This window comes from Gracilinanus agilis, chromosome 2, assembly GCF_016433145.1.
Source record: "Gracilinanus agilis isolate LMUSP501 chromosome 2, AgileGrace, whole genome shotgun sequence".
In the NCBI taxonomy this organism is placed as follows: domain Eukaryota; kingdom Metazoa; phylum Chordata; class Mammalia; order Didelphimorphia; family Didelphidae; genus Gracilinanus; species Gracilinanus agilis.
Genome location: NC_058131.1, coordinates 359245793 through 359262115, shown reverse-complemented (window position 1 = coordinate 359262115; position 16323 = coordinate 359245793). Strand labels below are relative to the sequence as shown.

The 16323-nt window shown below is 42.5% G+C and overlaps 1 protein-coding gene across 2 annotated transcripts in view; it reads right to left on the bottom strand.

The window, feature by feature from the left end:
* ABLIM3 (actin binding LIM protein family member 3) overlaps positions 1-13912 on the bottom strand; it is a 187991-nt gene extending 174079 nt beyond the window's left edge. For both annotated transcript variants that reach the window (XM_044664440.1, XM_044664441.1), the window contains exon 1: positions 13516-13912. In XM_044664440.1, the coding sequence (XP_044520375.1) occupies positions 13516-13528 (13 nt within the window). In that variant the 5' untranslated portion in view covers positions 13529-13912. The remainder of the gene's footprint in view (positions 1-13515) is intronic.
* Between the last annotated feature and the right edge of the window lie 2411 nt (positions 13913-16323).

Below are 16323 nucleotides of genomic sequence, written 5' to 3'. Positions count from 1 at the left end.
TGATGGGCTAATCTGATTCTCCTGTAAAGAGGACACTCGGAAAGGACAGGGTAGGTTCAGGGCATGTCTTTATCACTGTAAGTGTTTGGTTGCACCTTTGAAAGCACTTAAATTATACATATCAGTCCTATCAGGGAAAACCAAAACCACGCCTCTTTAGAAACTGGTGACAATGCAGATGTTTCCAAGAGTTCCTATTACTTTCAGGCTGTACCCATTTTTTTTTAAACCACCATTCTGAATGACAGCATGTATTAAACACAAGTTCGATGATGGATTAATTCCCAACATCACCCAGAGAAGCTTACCAAGTAAACCAAATTTCAACTTGATGGCAATTTACCAAGCTCTGACCAGAATGTGGCGCCAGGTGCTGAGGCTACAAAGATTTTTTTTTTAAAAGAGAAGATTTCCTAAAGAGCTCACAGCCAATGAGGTCAGGGAGGGGAGGGTGACTATTGGAGAAGTTGAGAGAGAGAGAGAGAACTGTGTGTGCCACAGGTACAAGTTAATAAGAATTAAGTAGGATGATTTGAGAGATTCAGGAGCGGAAGATCACTTACAGTTGTCAAGGTAGGTGGAGGCAGGTCATAGGTTTTATAGAGTAGGTGGTATTTGAAGTAGACCTTGAAGGAGAGGAAGGACAAGGGATATGAATAGAGGGCAACCTCCTCCAGGCATGGAGGACTATGTGCAAAGGTGTATGAAGTCAGGACATAGCAGGACCCCAAAAGGTTAAAAAGACTAGAAAGATGCTTTCATCCAAGTTAACATTTAGCCAGGAGAAATGTCCTTTCTTTCTTGGGATTTAATAGCTCGATGATACAATAAAAGATGAAGAAGAAGAGGCTAGACAATATTATATAGGAAAAAAGACCCAGATGGCTTAGTGGAATTAAAGATAAAAGAGGCGCTAGGTAGCACAGTGGATAGGGCACTAGGCTTGGAGTCAGGAGGACCTGGTTCAAAACTGGCCTCAGATACTTGCTAGGTGTGTGACCCTGGGCAAGTCACTTAGCCTCCATTGCCTAGCCCTTGCCCTTCTGTCTTAGAATTGATATAGGCAGAAGGAAAGGGTTTTAAAAAATAAAAGAAAAAAAGGTAAATGAGTCAGTAGAATAAAATGGGAGCATCGAGGTAGAACAGTGGATAGAGTACTGGGCCTGGAGTTAGGAAAACTCATTTTCCTGAGCTCAAATCTTCCCTCAGATATTTACTAACTGGGTGATTCTGGGCAAGTCATCAAATCATTTAACCCTGTTTGCCTCAGTTTCTTCAGCTATAAAATGAGCTGAAGAAGGAAGTGGCAAACTACTCCAGTATTTTTGCCAGGAAAATCCCAAATGGGGGTCACAAAAAATTGAACATCCCTGAAAAACAAGAGAACAAAAAGAGAAGAATATAGAAGCAAAAAAAATCCTACTTGACCTATTTTGGGGTGCAAAACTGTATTTCATTGCTATTAGGAATTACTTCCTGAAACTCTTCCCTTTATCACCACAGCTTGCACCTTACTTTCATCCTGTAGTCTGGCTTCCTCTCTATATTTCAATAATGACACTCCAAAATATTGGACTTCATTTTCACTAACTCCCCTTCATGTCTAGAATTCTCTTCCTCCTCACCTTTGCCTCTTGGTCTCCCTAGCCTTGTTCAAGTCTCAGCCAAAACCTCAAATTTTTTCAAGTCGGCTTTCCCAGACCTCCTTATTGTTAGACCCTTCCTTCTAAAACTATTTTCAAATTATCTTGTATAGAGATTTTTTAAAAAAATCCTTACTTTCTGTTTTAGTAACAACTCAAGATCTGTAAGGGCTAGGCAACTGGGGTTAATTGCCCCCAAATTGCAAGATCTACAAAACCACATCAAGAGTACTCAATTCTTTGGTCTACAGCTTTGGGAATTTCTTATATGTATTTGTGCTTAGCTAATTTCCAATTTTCTTTTTTTTTTTTTTACCTTTAACTTCTATCTTAGAACCAATACTGAGTAACAGTTTTAAGGCAGAAGAGCAATAAGAGCGGTGCAATTAGAATTAAGTGACTTGCCCAGGGTCACACAGATAGGAAGTGTCTGAGTCACATTTGAACTCAGGACCTCCTATCTCCAGACCTTGATGTCTATCCACTGAGCTAGAAAGTGTCTGAGGTCTGTAAGATTAAAATTACTATTCAATAACTCCAAGTATTATATTTTATAAGGTTTATTAATAATCTGTTGAAGTAGAAAGAAAATAAACTAAAAGAAATAGAAGTTCAAACCTAATTATCTAACAAAAAGTAAAACCATGTGTGTAGATTCTCCTGCCTGGCATAAAGCCAGCTTTCCCAGCCGTGATCAGGGGAAAAAGAGAGAGAGAGAGAGAGAGAGAGAGAGAGAGAGAGAGAGAGAGAGAGAGAGAGAGAGAGAGAGAGAGAAAGCAGGGCTACATAAAACTCATATCTTCCCTACATTAGCACGTTATGTAGATACGTAAATGGGATGCTGGGAGAGCGAATCCCTAGGGAACAAAATTCTAATTTCACAGGTCAGATTTGAATCCAAGTCCTCTCAATTCCAGGCTTGACACTCTATATCCATCACACCACCTGGATGCCTTTTATCCTGTATATATCTTGTTTACCCCAAATTGTTTGCATACCATCTCCCCCCTATTAAATTATGAGCTCCTCAAAGACAGGCACTATTTCTGCCTTCATTTTTACATACTTATACTTAGTACAGTCCCTCACGCTGTACTAAATAGACACTATACATGCCCATTACTGTTTCTTTGAACCTTTGAAAGTCTTTACATTGTACAAACTCTTGCCTTTGCAACTTGATAATCTCAGAGAGCAGTCTGGAATACCAAGAGGTTAAGTACCCTGTCTTGGTCACAAAACCAGGAGACGTCAAAGGTAGGACTCAAATCTGGACCTCTGTGACTCCAAGGCCAACTCCATAGTCGTTCTGCCATACTATCTCTCAAGGTAACCTTGAGAGGCTGAATTAACAGAGGTATTATTTCCAAAGTGAGGAAGGTGATAGCTCTCTTGTCCTTCGCACTGGTCGGCCCAACCTTGAGTATCGTATCGTGTTCCGTTCTGGGTGCTGTATTTTAGGAAGGGTGCTGACATGTTGGAGTGGGATTAGAGGAATGAGACTAGTGAGAAAATTGGAAAACATGTCATGCAATAATCTGTTGAAGGAAGATGAGGGAAGAGAGGAGGTGGGTTAGACTGAAGAAGAGAAAACTCGGGAGGGAAATAATAAGCAACTTTGAGCATTTGAAGCTCTGTCATATAGAAAAGGGATTGTACAGATTCAGTCTGGAGTGGAACCTGTAGAGGCAGATTTCTACCAAACATGAGAAAAAAATTTCCTAGCAATTAGAGCTGCCCCAAGAAAGTATGTTAGGTCTTAGTAAGCAGTGAGATCCTTATTGCTAGGAGTCTTCGTGTGGTAGCTAGATTATCATTTATTGGGATGTGGTAGGGGGAATTCTTATTACAGGTATGACTAACTGCTGAGATACCTTCCAACTCAGACTCTAGGAGGATAAGATTTGAGTCTATCTGGAATGTAGAATTGTGATGGGAAGGAAGGCTAGGACCAAATTGTCAGTAAGTCAATAAACAAACATTGATGAAGCACTTACTATGCGCTGGGGGGCAGTTGGATGGAGTGGATGGAGCACTGGTCAGAAACAACTGAGTTAAAAAAAATTCAGCCTCAGATAACCCTGAGCAAGTCACTTACTTCTGCTTTGTCTCAGTTTCCTCATCTGTAAAATGAGTTAGGGAAGGAAATGGTAAATCACTCCAATGTCTCCGTCGAGAAAACCCAAGATGGGTCACAAAGAGTAGGACGTGACTGAAATAATTCAACAACATCAACAACACCATGAGCCAGACATTGTGCTAAGAAATGGAGATACACAAAATGGCAGATAGTTGACTAATGCCTTGAACTGCAGAGTATGTAAAGGTGAGTTTTATAAGTAAAAGCTGAAAGGGGATATTGGAGGCAGATTGTTAGAAATCTTTGCTAAAAAAAAAAAAAATTCAACCTCTTACCCCCGCCCCAGGCTTCTCTCCAATTACTTACAAAATATAAGTCCATATTTATGGCAAAAGGTCAAAGCTGAGCTTTAAAGCCCTCCTAATTTAACTACAACTTTTCTTTTTAAAAAACTATTAATTATGTTTTTAAGAAATCATGATCACTTCCCAATGATTTCTCCCCCTTCCACCTAATCCAATCCTCTTTTATAATAAATAAGAAAAGTTAAGGAAAGCAAATCAACACTTGGCCATGCCTGAAAATGTATGCCTAATTCTGTACCTGTAGTCCACCACCTACCTGATAAGAGACAGGAGGCATCTTTACCACCAATCATCTGACATCAAGATTATTTCCTGCATTGGAAAGATTTCTGGAATCTCTCAGCGATGTTTTCCTTTGCATGATTATGATCTTCATATGAAATGTTCTCTTGCCAAGCTAACTTTCCATCCCTATCTCCAAATACTTCCTTTCTTGTACCTTATGTTGCCTCTAAAACGGACCATTTGCCATTTGCTCCAACATGTCCCACAATTTCTTGCCATCTTGCTCTCTGTCCCTTCTCATCAAGCCTGTTCCCCTGCTTGAAATGCCTTTCCTTCAGTTTTGCCTGTCTAACTCCTGGCCATCTTTTTAGCCTCAGCTCAAATACCTCCTCTTCCATGAAGCCTTCCTCAGCCTCCTTTTTTTCTACTTTACAAAATAAAATGGGATTTCTCTATCCTTTGAATCACTAGTAAATTGAATACTTTTTATTATCCTTTCACTGTATATTTGTAGAATGGGTATTTTGTGCCCATGTTCACACGATTTTGAACTTAAAGGAACCTTAGAGGTCACCTAGTCTAGCCCTGTCATTTTTTTCAGATGAGGGAACTGAGGTTCTAAAAGAGGAAATGACCTCTCCAAGGTCACAGATGAGGCAAAAAATAATTCTAGGATTAGAATTCAGATTTTCTGACTCCAAATCTAGGGATCATCCCTCTTTTCCACATTCTTGACTTTTCCTATCAGAATGTGAACTCCCTGGGAGCAGAGATCATACATTATTCAGCTTTGTTTCCTTTCTTTCTCCAGCCCCTCTCTCCCCAGCCAGAACAGCTGAGCACTGATTCCTGCAGATAGTCAGGTTTAGGAAGTGTTTCATCCAATGAGTAAAAGAACAAAATAAACCATCTCTTTGAAGTGTGAACAATCAAACATTATCACATCAATCAGGAAAGACAAGATAGAAGAATCACAAAATTGCTTCTTCCATACCTCAAGTGACTGATTTCTGCCTTTTGGGTTTATTTGCAATGACCACCCAGAAAATGTTAGTCAGCAGCTGCTGGTGGAGGATTAGTTCTAACAGGTCCACCCTTGAGGAAGCCAGCTGAAGCCTCCAGGAGGGAGGACACTTGGAGCACAACCTGCTGTAGGCAATCGATGTGCTCCCCAAACCTGGAGTGTAAATTGAGTATCTTTCCATTGACTCACATTGTCAATTTCCGAGTCACTTTATCTTCATTTCTGATTATTCTTCAATTGCTCCTTTCATCCCATCTCTCTGCCCTCTCTCCCCAGACTCCAGCAGGAACTGAGCACAGAATGCGAGAGCTTGAAAGCACTGTGGAACATCAGAGTGAGAAGAGACCTTACAGGAGCCCAGAGATTTCAGAATTGGAAGGGTCCTCTGATCAGAGAACTAAGAATAATAGTGATGGAAGAGATCGAGTACTGGACTTTCATTTTACAAGAGAGGAAACTGAGGCTCGGAGACCGTGACTGTGCCTGTCACACAGTAGGTGCTATTTAACACTTGTTGATTGAGTGTTCTAAGGTAGGATAAAGACCCAGGTCTCCTGGATCTTGGTGTAGTGAGTACATCTCCATAGTATTACTCTGATCTGCCTTCATATTGAAACACACTTGTTGAGCCGTTTAAAAGGAACCTTCTGGCAAACAAGAATAATTCCTTGAATTTGAATTGCATATAGAACGCACCCATTTATATCCATTAAAGCCTTTGAGCCTCACACTGAAATAGGCAAGGCCATTATCATTGTTCCCATTTTATAGATGGGCAAATTGAAGAGAAAGAGGAATAGTGATTTTCCTGAGGTGACACAGCTAGTAAGTGGTGAATCTAGTGCTCCAATTTGGGTCTTCTGACTTGAAGAACCAATGCCGGATGCCTCAGTGCCTCTTTCCTCTATTCCCCAATGATTGTGCCCCAAGGAGAGGGAGCTTAGTGTTGTAATCAAGTAAAACTCACAGTAAAATTAATATGACACCTATTTAATGACATGCATAATCATTTCTGTACTGCATGATAACCAGGCATAAACAGTGAATACTTTGAGTAAATGAGTGTAATCAGTGTTACTTTTGCACAACCAAACAAGACATTTCTACAGAGGAGAAGAAAATGGGAAAGAGAAGAGAGTTGTGGATATGTCAAAAAATTGCTCTCAGTGTGAATAGAAAACTGGCCTCAGGACTAAAGAACACCTGAATTAAACTCTTGCTGTGTGACCATGGTCAAATCACTTGACCCCTATGTGCCTCAGTTTCCCTATCTGTAACATGATGGAGTATGACAAGATAATTTCTTAGGTTCCAGGTCCAGTGTTCCTTCCATTATGCCATGCTGGCACAGTGGTTAGAGAGTTTACCTCAGAGCCAGAAAGGCATAGGTCCAACTCCTGCCTCTGACATAGATTGTCAACATGACCCTGGACAAGCCATTTCATCTCTAAATCCTCTAGTAAACTCTCGAAGGCCATAAATTGAAGAGATAGAAAAAAATTCCTCACTGAGACTCCCTAATTCAATGAAACCCCAGATCATCCCTAGTCTCCACATTGTGAGTGCCTATGATCCCTGGCAGTTCAAAAGGAGAGACTGGCACACAGAAGAGAAATGAGGGCTGGAGATACAGATTGAGTAATGTTCATAACAGTGATAAATGAAATAGTGGGAATGAATGTACTAGCTAAGGAGAAACTGTTAACAGCCAGGCAATGTTTTGAAAAAAGAACATTTGGACAGAGTCAGAAGATCTGGTTTCAAATCTTCATTCTGCTTCTTACTAGCTGTGTGATACTGAATAAGTCTCTTACCATTTCTGGGTTCCCTTTTCAATTGTTAAAAAGGGAGGTTGGATCTGTAAGGTCCTTTCCAGTTCTAAATCCCATAATATTATTCCTTGAGAAACAAAGATTAGCCTCAGGCTCTAGACAGGGATCTGGTGACTCCAGAAGACTTCTGCTCAAGCCCGCTTCTCAACTCTTGGGCAACAACAGGTGGCATACTAGAAGGAGCAGAGTGAGTCATATATTTTATTTGTGTTTATTTGTGTCAAGGGAGAGTTTCAAGGGGGTGGGAAATCACTAGAAAGTGACAGGGATTAAAAAGAAAATAAGAACAGAAAAAATCAATAAAATCTATGGAAGCTAGCCCATTTAACCTACCATATCTACTCACTGCCCAGACACCAGACCATAGATGTTTCACTCTCCTGTTCCTTCCAGTCATCCAACCAGGACAGCTCACACCATCTGCCTGGCTATACCAGCATCTGTCCCCTCTCCCTCCTCTTCCATTGCCCCAGAACAGAATACCCATATCTGCTCACCACACCCTTTAGGAATAGTCTTTCCCTGATGTAGACTCTAAGCCATCACTATTGCAAATATTAATAATATGGAAAACCTAGTGGAATTGCGCATTGGCTACGGGAGGAGGGTGAAAGAAGGGGAAGGAAAGAATATGAATCATGTAACCATGGAAAAATAGTCTAAAATTAATTAATTAAATAAACATTTTAAAGTAAAAAAAGGGAATAGTTTTCCCCTTGTTAGCATCTAAGTTCCTTCAGGACTGGACTGTCTTTAAAAATATTTGTATCCCCATGGCTTAGCACACTGCCTGGATCATAGCGAGTACTTAACACTTTTCCACTCAAAATAAAAAAAGATAATGGTGGGGGACTGTCAGTGACCAATGCTGTGCCCCCATAGATAAGAGGGATCATAGATTTAGAACTAAGGATTGGGGGCTGAACCCATCTCTTTCTTTTAGAGAATTGACTGGATGATACCTCTAAACTCCAGTTATCATAGTCTTGCAACCATGCCTGGCTGAAATACCTAGAAGGAGCAGGAGTTTTGAAAGTGTGAGGCAGTTAGTAGGAGGGTAGTAATGTACTACACTTCAAAGTATATTGGAAATGAAATTTGGGATGGAGTTTACTTGGTATGGGAGCAGGGGAAAGAGGTGGGTGAGGCACTCAAGATTTAAGAAGAAACATAAGGAATGAGAGAAAGAGGCAGGTAGGTGGCTCAATGAATAAGGTGCAAAGACTAGAGAAAGGAAGTTCTGGGTTCAAGTTTGGCCTCAGATACTTCCTAAACTATGTGTCCCTGGGCAAGTCACTTAACCTCAATTGTCTAGTCCTTCCCATTCTCCTGCCTTGGATCTGAAACTTAGTATTGATTCAAAGATAGAAGACAAGGGTTGGGAAAAAAGGAGAGAAAGAATAAGAGAAAGGCTCACAAACTGCCTTGTATCCATCTATTTTTCTCCTCAAAAAGCCCATCTCAGGGTCAAGTTGATATGAATAATATTTGACTTATCTAATCACTCTCCCTCTTTAACCCAGGTAAGTAAGAAGGCTCCTTCTGTCTCTCATTCCCTTAGGATTAATATACAGCATAAAAGATTTCTCCCAGCTTCTAGCCAGTCTCAATTCCATCTTTCACCCTCTGCCTAAACACAAATTGTATTATTGTCCTTTCTCTATTATTGACTATGTCCTTTCTCTGTTCAAAACCCTTCAATGGCTCCCTAAGCGTTCAAAGACAAAGAAAAAAAAATCACACTCCTTTACCTGGTATTTAAGGTCTTTTACAATCTGACTTCAACCTACTTTTTCAGTTATTCTAACTATTCCTCTCCTTGAGAACAGTATGGAATTATGAGTAGAGACTTCAATTTAAGAGCTGAGATAACATGTGTTCAGGTCCTGCCTCTGACACATAATGGCTTTGTGACCCTGGGAAAGTTACTTAATCTCTCAGAGCTCTGTTGTTAAATCATTTCAGTAGTGAACAGCTCTTCAGAACTCCATAAAATGGGATTTTCTTGGTAAAGTTACTGGAGTGGTTTGCCATTCTAGGGCAACTCTAAAGGCCTAAGTTTGCAGAGAATGAACGTACTCCTAACATGGGAGTTCCCTCCATTAATGCAATCACAGGTTCAGAACACCTCCTCTGCTTTCTACACTCCATATTCCAAACTGGACTGCATTCTGCTCTCTGATCTTGTCCTACATTTTACTGTACATTTTGCAGGACTACGAATGCATTTGCTTCAGATCAAGGTTCAATCCCAGCTAGCATAACTACTCAATGGAGAAAGCATCCTCTTCCTTGGTGACGGCTTCCTTATCCCCCATCCCTCACTCCCATACTGAAAGCTATTTTTTTGCATGGTCTAGAGTCCTTCTTTGCCTTTATCAGGTTCTAACTGGTGCCTTCTAGGGGACAGATGATCTCTAAAATCCCTTGCATCTATTTTGGCTACAGGGATGCTTATCTATACACTATCATACCTATCACCTCCAATATACAGTAAATTCCTAGAGGGTCATACGCTATGCTATTTTTCAACTTTGTATTCCCAGGGGCTGGCACAAAGTTGATGCCAGTGAATATTTGTTAAAGTAGAAGAGATAGTGGAGGTAAGAAGGGGAATAGGACAGGGATGACCACCCTAGAAGATAATTATATCTTTCTAAGTCTTCTCTTTCCCAGCTTAAAGTCCCTCAATCAATCCCTATTTAGCATAGATTCTAGTCTTTTCTCTGTTCTGATCACTCTTTTTTCTAAGTGCTTCAACTCATCCCTGAAATATGTCTCTGGAGCTAACTACCACATTCTAGCCACAAACTAGCTCTGGTGTGACTAAGGCAGGGAATTTATGGGACCCTAGTTCTGCTTGTTAGAGAGGTTTGTCCCTTGTATTCTTTTCTCTCTCTTTTTTTTTGAACCATTATCTTCTGCTTTGGAATCAATACTAAATATTGGTTCCAAGGCAGAAGAGCAGAAAGGACTAGGCAATGGGGATTAAGTGACTTGGCCAGGGTCACACAGCTAGGAAGTTGTCTGAGGTCACATTTGAACTCAGGACTTTCTGTCTCCAGGTCCAGTTCTCTATCAACAGAGCCACCTAGCTGTCCCTGGTCCTTTGTATTTCAAGGCTGTCAACCAAGACTATTTGGCATTCTGAACAGTTCAACTCTGTGGCTGTAAATCTGCCAGACAGACAGCTGTTAGCTAAAGAGGCCTGAGGCCACACCTCTGCTTCTTCCTCCTCTAGTTTCACTGCCACCAGGACAGAGAGACTCAGAGGAGAGGACAACATGGCCCAACCAGATCTGGGTTTAGACCAATTTCTCTAAAAAAGGCCATTGTTCCCCAAAGATCTTAATGGAAGCTCTGTGTATTTGTGATAACAACAATTTTGCTAATGCCATAGTGCTTTAAGATTTACAAAAAACTTTCCTAACAACAACCAAGAATATTGTCATTTCAGAAGAAAAGAAACTGAGGCTTGTTCGCTATAATAAAAATGTCAGAGCCCAAACTCAATCTCTGGCCTTATGCCACACCTTCTTTCTGGAAAGTGTGTCCCTCATCATGACAAGACAGGGACTATGGGCCAGACAGAAGGTGCTACTAAAATCTGGTTATGAGTTCCCAGTCAGTGGTGATATTCTATCAGACACTGGATAAACCTTTTCAAAGATGCTATTATTATAGGTTAGAATTGGAATAGAATGATTCCTCTATGAGTCTGCAAATCTGTGTACATAGACTTACTCAGGGCAATTCAAATAGAGAGAAAAGCTGTTTTATTTGTAGAACCAAGGAAAGAATCTATGTTTGTTTTTCTTTCCTGGAGGTGCCTTTTCTCCAAAGCCTGCTTTCTTGAGAATCACAGAATATTAGAGACCATGTAACCCAACTCATACATGAAGAGGAGCACCCTCAATGAAATCATTCCCAACTCAAGAATGTCAGATTCCTTTGATTTGGGTGGCAATCATCAGGAGGCAGGAATGGAGCATATATGTTCTAGGCAAGATTTGGAAATCACACAACTCACCTACATCATCATTGGAAATTGTGGCCTCTGTGTATCTGTGTCCATGATAGACTCTACATCCTTACAAAATGCCCTTTGACTTATAAAATAGCAGGATGAGATGTTAGGAATCATATAGGCAATGTCGTGATATATAAAGTGCATTGAATATAGAGTCAGAAGACCAGTTTCTGCCTCCTACTTGCTGTGTAACTTTCAGCAAATCAGGGTTTTTTTTTGTTTTTGTTTTTTGCCTCAGTTTCCTATCCATATAATAAAGTTCCTTTCAGCTCAATTAATCATCTAATTACATGAAGAAACTAAGACTTAGGCAGGTTTAATGGCCTAGCCATGGCCATACAAGAAGGAGAGCTGGGATTTGGATGCAAGTCAAAATGCATTTTTTTCTCCTAGCACTAAAACATCTTCATTTTCAAAAATCCATGTAACCTTTCATCATGCCCTCAGGCTTGCTTCATCCTAAGCTGATACTCATCTTGCCTATATCTAGTTTTGGCCATTAGGCACAGCTACACTGGAGCTAGAAAAAGAAAGTGGAACTCTTGGTCATACTAGTAGAACTCTGGAGACAGAAAGCACATTCCACACTTGCCCTAATGAGCTCTTTACAAAAGGGATTACCAACCACTTGTCCTTCCTTCCCTGGATGAAAAAGCTCTCTTTAAGGACTGTTTTTCAAAGGGTTATCCAGAAACTCAACTATAATAAAGTATCATATTTATTTACCACTTTAAAAACTTTATAACTCGATCAGGTCAGCAGTCCAAATATTATCGCCATATACAGATGAGGAAACTGAAACCCAGAGGTTAATTTAGATGTCCAAAGTCACAGCTCTAAGCAATGAAGTTGGGACTCAAACACACAATTCAATTCTCTTTCCATTTATCAAGCCTCTCATGCATACACATGTCTGCTCTTTATACACACAGAAGAATCTCCAGTATATAATAACTTCCCAGAAAAATACTGACAAAATGCTGATTAGAATCACTGGCACAGGTGGAAGTCCCCAGTGCCTTTCCTACTAAACCATATTGCACTAATTACTAAAAACTGCAGGCAAAAATCTATCAGGAAGCCCTTGCCTACTCCAGAGCCAAAGCAATGCCCCAGACTGGCAAAGCAAACACGAGCAAAATCCAAGACATGTATCTGGGAGGGTCTCAGGATTACAAAATCATCCAGAGCTGGAAGGGAATTTAGAGGTCATAAAGAACCTTGAAGTTCTTGCCTTCCTTGCACACACATCCAAAAGGAAGGAAGGGGATCACAGAAATAAATGTAATTTCGGTCTCCTGGACTTTTTGCCTCAAAGTCCAGCTGATAGAGAAAGAAGTTCCACAGCACAGAGCTCTGTACATTTTTTTTTTTCTAGGCTCATGAACCGAGTTCTCAGCTGTCTACTCATAGATGGTCAGAGCCGGAGGGGCCCTCAGAAAACGTCTATTACAAACCACTCCTTTAACAGATGAAGAAAGTGGGGGCCAGAGAGGATAAGGGTCTTGCCCAAGGTCATGCAAGCAAGTCCTCAACAGAGCCAAGACTTGAACTCAGTTCTCTTGCCTCCTAGTTGGAAGCGTTTTCCACTATGCCACAGCTGCTCATGCGCTTTCCAACAGCTGTAAACCAATTGGCAAGGATAGGTCCCACCCAATCCATCTGGCAGGAAGATGTCTGAGCCAGCTCTGGCAGACCATTTGTCGTCTGGGGTATGCAGGGACGATTCACAGACAGTGCCTGCTTCCCCTCTCACATTCCCATCAGTTTCTAAATACAGTCATACCTCCCCACCCCCATCCAGCATTCGTCAACCTTAAACTACTATAGAAATGTGAGTTACTGCTATTATTACTATTCAACACTGTAAGAGCTAGACTGGCCTTTGGAGAGATCTGCCTGGGATACTGTACATCTGGCTACCATCGCACACACCCACCAACCTGCTCTTGCCTATTTATACCCAAGCAGGGGCCTGGGCATGGGGAAAGAGGGCACCCAGAGAGCTCTTTAAAGACACCGGCATCTGGACAATAGCTTGACCCAGGCACTACTGCCCACTACCAGGAGGACCAAGTGCCCCTACAGGGCAGCTGTCAGAGATGGTTGGCATCCCCCTGCTCCGAAAGGCCTGTCTTGAACCTCATCTCCCCGTAGGAACAAAAGCAGGCAGGAGCCTGGGTGGGGATGGTTCCTGCAGATGCAGGGTTGCCTCTTCCTGCTCCTCAGTCGGAACCAAGGCAGCCTCCCCTCCACCTCCACCCCAACGCCCCCGGTTCCCATAGCAAAGCAATAGGAAGAGATAGATGTACTTACTGCTGGTGTTCATGGTGACGCCCTGGCTCTGAATTTCTCATTCAACAAAGAGGCCAAGGCGGCTCTTTAAATGTGGTTTCCCTTTGCTCCAATGCTCACCTGGGGGGAGGGGGGTAGCGGAGAGGGAAGGTAGAGGAGGGACTAGCAGGGAGAGGGCGAGAGATGAGCTCCAAGGTTTCTGCCAGCTCTGAATCCTATGGTCCTGTGGGCTTTTCTATCCCAGGTATGCCCTCACTGCCCTCAGTCTGCCTCTCTCTGCCTCCTGACTCTGCTCTCAGTCTTGGAAAGGCAGAAGCAATGAATGACAAGCAGATAGACTGGCAGGCAGGGCATGCAGGCCCGCGGACAGACAGACCGACTGAGTGCCGCTGCCCTGGCGCCTCGCCTGCGCTCTCGCTGGCTCCAGGGTTCTCCCGTGCAATGCGGAGCAATTCCAGCTGGACTTTTCCTGTGAGCGCTCCAAGGGGGTGTGGACCACTGAGAGGGAGGGAACACCAGGGTGGGAGGGTGGAAGGGAGGGAGAGAGGGAAGGGAGGGAGCCAGGCTGCAGCCCCGTTCCTGGCCAAGCGAAGCCGAGGCTGCAAGGTCCTCGCCCAGCCCCAGGACTCGCCTGCCAGCCGACGCTGGGATCCCCAAATGCCCACTCTGCGCTCCGCCCCGCCCCGCCCCGCCCCGCCGCGTGCCTGGAGAGTCTGCAGGGGATGCTTTCGGGAGGTCTGGACTCTGCTGGGGAACAGGGACCAGCAGAGGAGGGGAAGGAGACCTGGGGAAGAAGCCTTCCCGCAGGGTTTACTTGCTTGCTTGATAGCTTTAACAGCGCCTAGGGAAGCAGAGGATGGCTGACTGCCGCCCGCCACCTGCTGGATACAACGCGAGGCGCTCAGGCTCCTGGAATTTCGGGGGCACCGGGAAGCAAAACAATGATGTTTCGAGCCTCTAAAGCGCTTCTAGTTTGCAAAGCACTTAGGATTTTGGAGCTAAGAGGAACCCTTAGAGAACATCTAGTCCAGCTTCCTCCTTTGGAATTTGGGAAGACTAGTCCAAAGCCTGGGAAGTGACTTACCCAGGGTCATGACCCTGGTTAGTAACAGAACCGGGGTTCCAACTATTCTCTTTCCATCCCACCACACAAATCTCACAGCACCAAGAGCTGGAAGGGACTTTAGAGATCACTCAGTGCAACCTCTTTATTTTTGTATTTGTATAGACAGGGGCCCAGAGAGAGGAAGTCATACATAGCTGGTAAATAGCAGAGTGTATGTAGTCTGTAGCCAGACCTTCCGACTCCAAATCCAACTATCAGCGCTTCTTGCCACCCTTCCCATCAACCTATGGAAAAGTCAAAGAGTGCAAGTAATTTAGGCACTAAACATTTATTAAGTGACTGCCTCGTACTAAATACTGTGCAAAGCTCTGGGAATTCTAAGAAAGAGGAGACACTTATCTCCCAAGGAGCTCACAATCTAATGAGGGAAATAAATGGGTACGAACAAGATATATACAGGATAAATGGGAAATAAGTAACAGAGGGAAGGCATTAGAATTAAGCAGAACCAGGAAAGACTTCCTGCAGGAGGTGGGGTTTTCTCTGGAGTTTGAAGGTATTCAGGAGGCAGAGATGAGGAGGGAATGAATTCTCAACATGGGGAACAACAAATGAAAATACCCAGAATCAGCAAATGGAGTGTCTTGTATGAGGAACAGCACAGACACCAATGTCATTGGATGGAAGAACATATGGGAATGACTCACCACAGAAAATGTCTGTGTGACTTAATTGCAGGTAGTAAGAAAGAGTGTCAAGAGTTGGACATGGTTTATTGATTGTAGATTTAAACCTGGGATAGGTATTGGAGATTGGTCCAGTATCTTCAGGGAAGGGAGGACTGAAGACCAGAGTAGGAATATGATTCTCTCAGAAACACTGGAAACTCAGGCAGTTGGTAAAGTATTTAAAGAGGACCTACTATGTGACAGGCACTGTGGTAAATGGAGAGGATACAAAGAAAGACAAAACATAGCCCCAGGTCTCAAAGTCTGAAGGGAAGTCAACATGGAAGCCACAAAGTTCAAACAAGCTATACACTGGATAAATCGAGGGTAATCTCCAAGGAAAGGCATTGGAATGAAAAGGAACTGAGAAAGGCTTTTTTATAGACAGAAAGATTTTAGCTGGTATTCACAGGAAGCCAGGAGGCAGAGTCGAGGAGAGAGAACATTCTAGTCAAGGGGACCAACCAGTGAAAATGACCAGTCAGAAGACCAAGGGATTCCTTTGGGGAGCAATAAGGAGGTCGGGGTCACTGGATCACAGAATACATGGTGGGGTGGGGTGGAGCAGAGGCTGTGTAAGGATAAGAGGATTTGAGAGATGGGAAGACAAGTTATGAAGAGCTTTGAATGCCAAACAGAATTCTCCACTTGATCTGGAGATGGAGTGACCTGCTTAGTGTAATGCAGCTAATGAGCAAAGTGTTATTAATCAGCAAAGATTCAAAATTTATAAATCTCTTTCTTTTCAAGTTTTACAGATAAGAAAATAGTTTGAGTGAGGGTAACTTGCTCATGGTCCCAAAGCTAATGAATATTCGAGGTGTGATTAAACAACTAATATTTAAGGTTTCTTCCCAAGTATCCTGAGAAAGTAGGTAGTATAAGTAGTATTATCCTCATTTTACAGATGAGGAAACTGAATCTCAAAGAGAGATGAATTGCCCAGGGTCAAACATGTAGTTAGAGAAAAAAATAGGTCAAAAGTAGGAGACCCAAAACAAAGAAAGAAAGAAAAAAAGAATTTCATTGAGACTG